Source organism: Ctenocephalides felis, unplaced genomic scaffold, assembly GCF_003426905.1.
Source record: "Ctenocephalides felis isolate EL2017-DRISC unplaced genomic scaffold, ASM342690v1 CF-g0.4_SCAFFOLD_01604, whole genome shotgun sequence".
Classification (NCBI taxonomy): Eukaryota; Metazoa; Arthropoda; class Insecta; order Siphonaptera; family Pulicidae; genus Ctenocephalides; species Ctenocephalides felis.
This window is the reverse complement of record NW_020537758.1, coordinates 10451367-10461789: the sequence shown is the minus strand read 5'-3', so window position 1 is coordinate 10461789 and position 10423 is coordinate 10451367. Positions and strand designations below refer to the sequence as shown.

At 29.6% G+C, this 10423-nt stretch overlaps 1 protein-coding gene across 1 annotated transcript in view; it reads left to right on the top strand.

Moving 5' to 3' along the window:
- LOC113372656 (chitin synthase chs-2-like) overlaps positions 1 to 10423 on the top strand; it is a 40486-nt gene that overhangs the window by 11598 nt on the left and 18465 nt on the right. The window contains 8 exon segments of the mRNA XM_026613011.1: positions 856 to 879; positions 882 to 931; positions 3415 to 3538; positions 6325 to 6527; positions 6614 to 7153; positions 8955 to 9219; positions 9284 to 9757; positions 9815 to 10108. Coding sequence (XP_026468796.1) covers positions 856 to 879; positions 882 to 931; positions 3415 to 3538; positions 6325 to 6527; positions 6614 to 7153; positions 8955 to 9219; positions 9284 to 9757; positions 9815 to 10108 — 1974 coding nt within the window.

Sequence of the window (10423 nt, the reverse complement as noted above, 5' to 3'; positions counted from 1 at the left end):
TATTTTCTAAAAATAGTAAAAATTGGAATTGGGTTTAGTCTAGGTCATACTGAAGAGAAATCTCTAAAGAAGAGTCTTTAAAAAATTCAAATAAATCGGTTCAGTAGAAGTTGAGAAATCGTAGGTATCGTATCGAAAAGACAGTTTCGAGAAAAACTCGTCTAACATTTTCCTAAAGAGAGAATTAATATTGTGATCTAACAGCTTTATCTCCTAAAATAACGTTATTTTAAAAACCCTCTTCTATATATATTTTTAAAGAGTTACACTTAAACAATAAAAAAGATTTCTTGAAATATCTATACTAGAACATATAAAAATGTTCTTATCTTTAAATTATAAGAAATATTAGTTTTGGATAAAATATTATTTTTTTTGAAATATTTGATATATCTTCTCATGTTTTTAATAAATTTAAAAATGTATAGAAAAATAAGATGTTAATTAAAAATTAAATACCATCGTTTTGTTTATTCAAGTATAGTGCAGATATGTACTTTTTATAATTAAGAAATAATAAAATACTAATTAAAAATACCAATTCATACTGGTGGTAAAAGTGTGTTTTTTTTTAAATAAGTATGGAATATACATTTATGGAATCTCTCTATAAAAAGACATCAACTTTCTGGACTTGGTTCAAAACAATTAGACTCATTTACATAATATATTAATTAATACAATTTATCACCATTCTCAAAAATGAGAACCAAAACTAACTATAAGCTTTTGTTTTATAGGTATATTCATAAGTATAGATATTGATTTTATATAGCAAGTAACGTTTCAAAAACACAAATTCCTCACGTTGATAACTTTTTTAAGTATTTTTATATATAATTTAAATTATTTTAGGTTTACTATCCCGAGGCAGTAAAGATCTAAAAGGGCTGTTAAAGTAATCGTCGATCTTGTTGCAATTGCAGCTCAGGTAAGAAGAACTATAAATAATACTATATATATAAATATATATATATATATATATATATATATATGTATATATATATATATATATACATATATAATATTTATAATATTTGTCAATTTTTTAGTTTCAGCCAATTTTTTAGGATAAGAATGGACACTTTCAATTTTCGCAAGCCATTTTTAACCATCATATAGCAAAAACTGATTTCAAGTTATTGATTTGTATTATTTTGTACAGATTTTATTTTTAAGATGTTTTTTTTTTCATTTTAAACATATCTCATTTTAAATTAAATTTTGAGAGATTTTTTTCACGTAATATTTATAAGTATTTTTTTTTTTCCGCGACTTTCCGGGCTTTGTGCATTTAACCTGATTTGGCACGTCGTTCCAGGTTGACGGCAAACGCGCTATTACACATTTGCCGGACTTTGTAAAACCAAATTTTTTAAAACTAGCAAGAAATTAACAGGATTATTTTTGTACTTATTATTGTTTTATCCTTTGATGAATAATAAAGAATAAAGGCTAATATTTTGAATCATTTGATACACTTGTATGTATAAAATAGTGCGAAGTTACTTAGTGTACATATATCAACTTTGACTCATTAAGTATAAAGTCTTGTATAGATATTAAATTCAGTACAATGTTGTCCATAATCAACTTTAGTAAGTAATATTGCTTTAAATGGGTACAAATTTTATAAAAAAAATCTAGTTAAAATAAATATTGACAATGGGATAAATATTGCTTTTTAAAAAATCCGGAACTATAATAATTTGAGACTGTTATTGGCATTATATTTGAAAAGCTCGTGTTTTACTTAGGACAATCATAAAAATCGTTAATATTACGTCGTAAAAATATATTTAGCATGTCATGCATCTAGTATATATTATTAATTTTGTTAGTAATTTTATTAGCTCAGAGTTCAGTTTAAAAACAAAAATCAGACCATACAATTTAACATATTCAAGTATGAAAATTGGACACTGTGATATTGGAAACTTATTAGTTTCGGGTGGTCTTTTTACAATTTGTGTTATGTATATGTATATGTATTTAATTCACACATATTTCATATTATCTGTAGGTTTATCACACGTGATATTATATTATATTATGAAATTGTAACGCTCCAATTACATTACAAGACATTCGCATTGCGTTCAGAAAGTGTCTACGCCTTGTCGTTGATAATAGACAGACAGCTAGTAAAAAATTTCAAAATTTAACAAATTCAATTAACAACCCTTCAAATCCATTAAATATAAATATTTAATAATTTATCAAAAATAAAAAAGACTGTCTTGTAACCATGCAAATACCATGCAAAGCACTCTTGTTGCAGAAGACATAGGACCAATTATTATTAGTTCGTCGTTAGTATTGTCGCCAAATTTAATTACCACTAAATTTCTATCGGTTTCATTGTTATGCTACATAATTTATATTTGCATAGCATTGTCATCATTACATCTATCATATATGATCATTTATTAAACAAACTTAATATATTGTAATCACTTTGAATGAATGAAGTTTTCACGTTGAAAATCATTAAGGGGCACAACTAGTGTAACCGCCTAAAAAGGTGAATTTTGGGAATTTATATTAAAAAAACTACTTTATCAATCTGTTCTGAATTTTGGGATATATTTATACATGTTTTAAGAATACAGAGTAATAATTTTAAAGAAAAAAATTAAATATTTTTTAAGTTATCGTCGATCTCCAACAGCACGACAAAAAAAGGCCCTTCACTGCTGCAGTGATTCCGGCCTTCTACGTGGATGAAATTTGAAAAAAAAATCTCGTTAAACTAGATAATATTGTCTGTAAAATGAACTATGATAGAGAAAAAAAATCAAAAATTGATAAAATGACGGCGTTTTTTAAAAAAAAAGTCGAATTTTACCCAAAATTTTGGTCGTTTTTGGACTGCCAAAATTTGATTTTTGATCCGATCAAAAAATCGATAGTTCATTTTACGGAGAACTATATATAAAACATGTAAAAAAATTGATAGTGATCGAATCATTTGTTTTTGAGTAATCGCTGCAGCAAATTTGGAAATGCTGTTTCGAGAAAAACGCGTTTAAAGATTAAATAATCGTTATACTTTATAATATATACTCTTTAAATGGCTGTTATTCAATAACTATTTAAGATGTCGATTTAAAATTTTGGTATGTTATTTTTAAAAGTAAAACCTATCGAGATATGAAAAAATTGAAAATTCGATTTTTTGAAAATTTTACACTAGTTGTGCTCCTTAATTCAACTAGTTGTACATAGCCAAGTATTTTCATACTTGCTAGTAGCTCCTTTGTGTTCAACTAAATTTTTCATGCGTAAAATTGATGGAAAATCACGAAATTTCTTGTAAAATGATTTTCTCAAATATATTACTATTGGCTCTCGTTCAATGATTTATGTATATCTATATATGGATTTATCTATCGAGTTCTTGTACTTTCACAGGTGACCGGCTTTGTTGTGTGGCCACTTCTGGAAGGCAAAGCCGAGCTCTGGCTAATTCCGATCAGTATCGCCTGCATATCTTGTGGCTGGTGGGAGAATTATGTCTCTGATCAGAGCCCTTTAGGTAATAAAATAATTAGAATAAAAAGGATAATAGAAATATAGAGTTATTTGACAAAAACCAAAAAAATGCCCGAAATTTCTGCTAAATGCTAAAGAATGTGAAAGATCGAATTCAAAGGCGTTTTATCCTAAAGTTTTATATCGGAGTGTATATAAATGTTGGTACGGAATCGTAGTAAAATTTATCTAGTTTCTCCCTATCTAACTGAAAAGGGATGCTTTCATATGCTATTTGTGAGTTATTAGGTTGTCAAATATCTCCCTTCCGCTTTTTTGCTCTTGGTTTATAATACAAAAAGGCGGAAGGGAGATATTTGACAACCTAATATTTGACAAAAACCAAAAAAATGTTCCGAATTTTCTATTTATTTCCAAAGAATAATGAAAGATCGAATACAAAGTCGTTTTATTCCAAACTTTTATATCGAAGTGTATATAATTGTTGGCATGGAATCGTAGTAAATTAACTGATTAATTAATAATAAAAGTAGGGGTGCAAAACAATATAGATAAAGAAGGATACTTATATCTTTTTGATACAAAATCTGTAAAATCCGTCATTGTATTATTAAATATTTTTGACTGCGTCTTATCAAGAATATATCATTCTAAGACTTATAATTACGACACACAAGATTTTTTAATAAAATACATTAATTTCTTTATTTCACATTACAAATGTATCTGAATACATGAATTAAAAAAAATAAATAAAACATATTAAAAAAATATAAATAAAACATTTTTTGGCATAAAATACTTTTGTAAGAGACAAACCATCAAAATCAACCGAAATATTCAGGTTTTTTTTTAGATAAAGTATAATAATATAGAATTGATCTATGATTTGTTTTATGCTCTTATTTATTTTAATGAATTGATAATGTTTGACTCATCACATCACAAAAGCGACTTTTGACACAAATGACTTATAATATTTTTATATTACAAATGTATCTGAATACATTAATTAAAAATTAAAAAAAATAAAACTTTATTTTTTGGCAAAAAATATTTTTGTAATAGACAAACAACTAAAATCAACAGAAATATTTATGTTTCTTGTTTTAAATATATTCTATAAATATATAGAATTAATCTTTGATATATTTTATATCATTGTTAAATTAAATTTTTATAAGATAGTCTATAAAATCTAGATAGGTTGACCGTTGGGTTGCATAAACAGCGTTAAAAAATGTTTTTACCATCAAAAGAATTTAAAGATTTACAAGTCTTAAATAAACTATCTCAATATTATAACTTTTTTCCAAGTTATTGCATTACATAATACTAATGTTAGGCTTGATATTATTTTAGAGTTGTATTTTACTGTAATTAATTCAATTGAAAAAATTTATATCCTGTAATTACTAAATTTAATTTTGTATCCGTAATATAAATAAATAAATATAAATATAAATATAAATATAAATATAAATATAAATATAAATATAAATATAAATATAATATAATTAAATATAATATAAATATAAATCTAAATATAAATTAAATATAAATATCAATATAATATAATATCCCTATAAATATAAATCTAAATCTCCCTCTCCTCTCCTATCCTCTCCCTCTCCCTCTCCCTCTCCTCTCCTCTCCCCTCTCCCTCTCCTCTCCCTCTCCCTCTCCTCCCCTCTCCTATCCTATCCCTCTCCCTCTCCCTCTCCCTTCTCCTCTCCCTCTCCCTCTCCCTCTCCATCTCACTCTCCCTCTCCTCTCCCTCTCCCTCTCCCTCTCCCTCTCCCTCTCCCTCTCCCTCTCCCTCTCCCTCTCCTCTCCCTCTCCCTCTCCCTCTCCCTCTCCCTCTCCCTCTCCCTCTCCCTCTCCCTCTCCTCCCCTCTCCCTCCCCTCTCCCTCTCCCTCTCCCTCTCCCTCTCCCTCTCCCTCTCCCTCTCCCTCTCCCCTCTCCTCTCCCTCTCCCTCTCCCTCCCCTCTCCCTCTCCCTCTCCCTCTCCCTCTCCCCCTCCCTCTCCCTCCCCTCTCCCTCTCCCTCTCCTCTCCCTCTCCCTCTCCCTCTCCCTCTCCCTCTCCCTCTCCCCTCTCCCTCTCCCTCTCCCCTCCCTCTCTCCTCTCCCTCTCCCTCTCCCTCTCCCTCTCCCTCTCCCTCTCCCTCTCCCTCTCCCTCTCCTCTCCCTCTCCCTCTCCCTCTCCTCTCCCTCTCCCTCTCCCTCTCCCTCTCCCTCTCCCTCTCCCTATCCCTCTCCCTCTCCCGGCATCCGCGCTCTCAAAACAGAAGTTCTGATTGCTTTTAATAATGAGAATAAAAAATAACGTTTTGACTTGATGACATTTTAATTTCTGGCAATTTAAAAAAAATGTTGAAAACTGTTCAGAAAAATATTTAACAAAATACACGAATAAAATTTAATTTGATTCACAACTTTATGTGAAATAATACTATGTTGTGTATATGAGATACAGTAATTAATTTAGTTTACAATGAAAATTTTATACCATTAAATTAAATTTTAAATTAAATTAAATTTATGAAATTTTATTTAATCTTTTACCGTGATAATTTTAATAATATACTTAATTACATACTTTATTTTTTAACTTGCCCATGGAGAAACTTACGTTTTAGCTAGAAAATTTGGTTTGCTAATTATATTTTATTTTAATTATTTATTTATTAATTTTTGATTCAAGTCTGCAGTGTGAATTAATACAAAAAAGTAAACAAAAATATATTTAATATTCCTACACATATTAATATTTTATTTCTTATGAATTTTACTGTATTATCTCATTTTTTTGTTTTTTTTTACCCAGGATTTATGAAAAAATTAGGTCGCATGAAAGAAAACATGAAGCACTCTCGATATTTCTGTTATATATTTATTAGCGTTTGGAAACTAGTCGTATTTTTTGGATCATTACTTTTTATCATTTGGGCAAAAGGCGACGACGTCGGCAACTTTTTCCTCATGTTTAAGTCAGGATTTGGAGATCACAAAATAATCGTCGAAGAAGTCGTAAGTATAATAGACATATGTAATTTATTATTATTAAGATAATATATATATAATAATTATTTTTATTATAATATTTTTTTCCTCAGGTTCAACAGTTTCAAAGTGGTACTATATTATCTGATGCAAGTGAAATAGCTCAACAAGGCGATTCGATTGACAAAATGGCTGCAAACAACGCACCAATATTTTTGCTTATTATCCAAATTTTGTCGGCGTATTTTTGTTACGTCTTCGGCAAATTTGCTTGCAAAATTTTAATCCAAGGTTTCAGCTACGCTTTTCCTGTAAATCTTACCATACCAGTTTGCATATCTCTTCTGATAGCAGCTTGTGGTATAAGAAATGGTGATCCTTGCTTTTTCCATGGTACATTACCTGATTATTTATTCTTCGAAAGTCCACCAGCCTATTTTTTGGAGGAGTTTTTGTCAAGGCAAATGGCCTGGGTTTGGCTGCTCTGGTTGTTATCACAAACTTGGATAACTTTGCATATTTGGACACCGAAATGTGAACGTTTGGCGACTACTGAAAAATTATTTGTATCGCCAATGTATAATGCACTTTTGATTGATCAATCTATGGGGTTGAATAGACGTAGAGACGATCAAGCCGATGTCAAGACTGAGGTAATAAAAATCAATTAATTAATCTAAAGTACAATTTTACTGTTTTTCTAGTATTACTTTATAATTCAGAATTTTTATTTATTTTATATATTAATTTTTATTTTTATTATTATTTGCTTTTATTTTATATTAAATCCTTCGTTTAACCACAAATCGCTCCACCTATAATAAAATTGACGATAGATTTTGTAATAGTAAAATATTATACGATGTTCGATATTTTTCGGTTTTGAGCACCGTTATTTAGTTTGCAATAGGTAAATAATTTTTTAGTATGCTTTAGTTAATGGTTTTGTGAGGTTTAACAGTTAACAGTTTTTTCATAAAATTGCTCTCAAAAATCAATAAAATTTGTTATAAAATACTAGTCAGATATAATTTTATCAAAATTCGTTATCTTTTGTTGTTGGTTTTTAAGGAGCTCTCATGGACGCACCGTTTGTACTACAGTCTTGAAATTTTTCAATATAATTAAACAAAATTTCTATTTTAACAACAAATACTAAAATCAATAACTTTAGTTATAACATACAATTTAAAAATAATTTTATCAAACATTTCTTGATTAGTGCACAAGTTCATGTAAACAGTTGTTGGTTTTTAAGGAGCTCTCAGGGACGCACCGTTTGTACTACAGTCTTAAAATTTTTCAGTACAATTAAACAAAGAGTCTATTTTAACAACAAATACTAAAATCGATAACTCTTGTTATAAAATACGACTTAAAGGTAATTTTATCAAACAATTCTTGACTAGTACACAAGTTCATGCATACAGTTCTTAGATTTTAAGGAGCTCTCAAGGACGCACCGTTTGTACTACAGTCTTGAAATTGTTCAGTATAATTAACCAAAATGTCTATTTTAACAACAATAATTAAAATTAATAGTTCTTGTTATAAAATCCGTGTTATAAGTAAATTTAATAGATATTTCTATTCATACTCTATTTTTATTAGTTGCGAATCGACGGTTGGATATGATATAAGCGGTACTTTTGAAAAATGTTTTAAAAATATACAATATTATACTAGAGCTATGAAATTTTAGTATGTTATTACCTAATATATGTACTCAATTATAAAAATATAAAATCACATATGTTTCTGACAAAAAAGCTATAAATGTGCAATTTTATAAACAAATGCGCTCTTGCATATATAGTTTCCAATAATTGCTAGTCCACAGTTTGATGAGTATTTTGAAAAATATTTAAAAATATAAAACGTTATACTAGAGTTACAAAACTTTAGTATGTTATTTCTTAATATGTGTACTAAATTATAAAAATATAAAATCACACAAGATTCTCTTAAAAACAGCTAAAATCAATAACTTTTGTTATAAAATACGACTTAAAAGTAATTTTATCAAACAATTCTTGACTAGTACACAAGTTCATGCATACAGTTATTGGTTTTTAAGGAGCTCTCAGGGACGCACCGTTTGTACTACAGCCATACAATTTTTCAATATAACCAAACATAATTTCTATTTTAACAACAAACATTAAAATCAATAACTTTTGTCATAAAAAACAATTTAAAAGTAATTTTATCAAAAATTTCTTGACCAGTGTACAAGTTCATCCATGGTATTGGTTTTTGAGGAGCTCTCAGGGACACACTGTTTGTACTACAGTCTTAAAATTTTTAAATATAATTAAAAAAAATGTCTATTTTAACAACAAATAATAAAATCAATAACTTTTGTTATAAAAAACAATTTAAAAGTAATTTTTCAAAAATTTCTTGAGTTTATGCCTACAGTTGATTTTCAAGAAGTATTTCTTACCCTTTTAGGATTTGGCTGAAATCGAGAAAGAAAAAGGTGACGAGTACTACGAAACCATATCAGTGCACACAGACGGTTCAGCAAATCAAAAAACAATAAAATCATCAGATCACATAACCAGAATATACGCATGTGCCACCATGTGGCACGAAACCAGAGACGAAATGATAGAATTTTTAAAATCAATTTTACGCCTGGACGAAGATCAATGTGCTCGACGTGTAGCCCAGAAATACCTTCGAGTCGTTGATCCTGATTACTACGAATTCGAAAGTAAGGGGATAATTGACTCACATTTCAATATTTGGGTTAAATATACTCATTGTTTTATTTTCAGCACACATTTTCTTCGATGACGCCTTCGAAATATCGGATCACAACGACGACGATTCCCAAGTCAACAGATTCGTAAAACTTTTGGTAAATACAATAGACGAGGCAGCTTCTGATGTACATCATACAAATATTAGAATACGTGCTCCAAAAAAATATCCAACACCTTACGGTGGAAGACTGGTATGGACTTTACCAGGAAAAACCAAGATGATAGCTCATCTCAAAGACAAATCTAAAATTCGGCATAGAAAACGATGGTCACAAGTCATGTATATGTACTACTTGTTGGGGCATAGGTTGATGGAATTGCCTATATCAGTCGACAGAAAAGCTGTGATGGCTGAGAATACTTATTTGCTAACTTTGGATGGTGATATTGATTTTCAACCACAGGCTGTACAATTGTTGGTGGATTTGATGAAGAAGAATAAAAATCTGGGAGCTGCTTGTGGACGTATTCACCCAATTGGATCAGGTACTAAAATATTTGTCAAAATATAAATATTTGGGTTCAACTATTTTTTTACCCCAGGTCCTATGGTTTGGTACCAAATGTTCGAATACGCCATCGGTCATTGGCTCCAAAAAGCAACAGAACACATGATAGGCTGTGTACTTTGTAGTCCTGGATGTTTCTCACTTTTCAGAGGCAAAGCCCTTATGGACGACAATGTTATGAAAAAATACACCACAAAATCTGATGAAGCCAGGCATTATGTACAGTACGATCAAGGAGAAGATCGATGGCTTTGTACACTTTTGTTACAAAGAGGTTACAGAGTCGAATATTCAGCTGCTAGTGATGCTTATACACATTGCCCAGAAGGTAAAAAATTGTAAAAAATTTAGTAATCTTATATATAAAAATGGAGCTAAAACTCGAAAACGGCTAAACCGATTTGGCCAGTCTTAGTCTTGAAAAACTCGTGCTAACCAGTAGGTTGTCGTAATAGTGAGATATTATTTCAAAATCGCCTAGAAACTTTACATTTTTAATTTGATTTTTTTTTTGTAGAAGCGTAATTTAAATAAAACAATAGACGGTGGCTAATACGTCAAATGTCAAATGTTTTTGACAGACAATGTTCAATCGTAACGCCGCAACGGTGAGATATTATTTCAAAATCGCCTAGAAACTTTA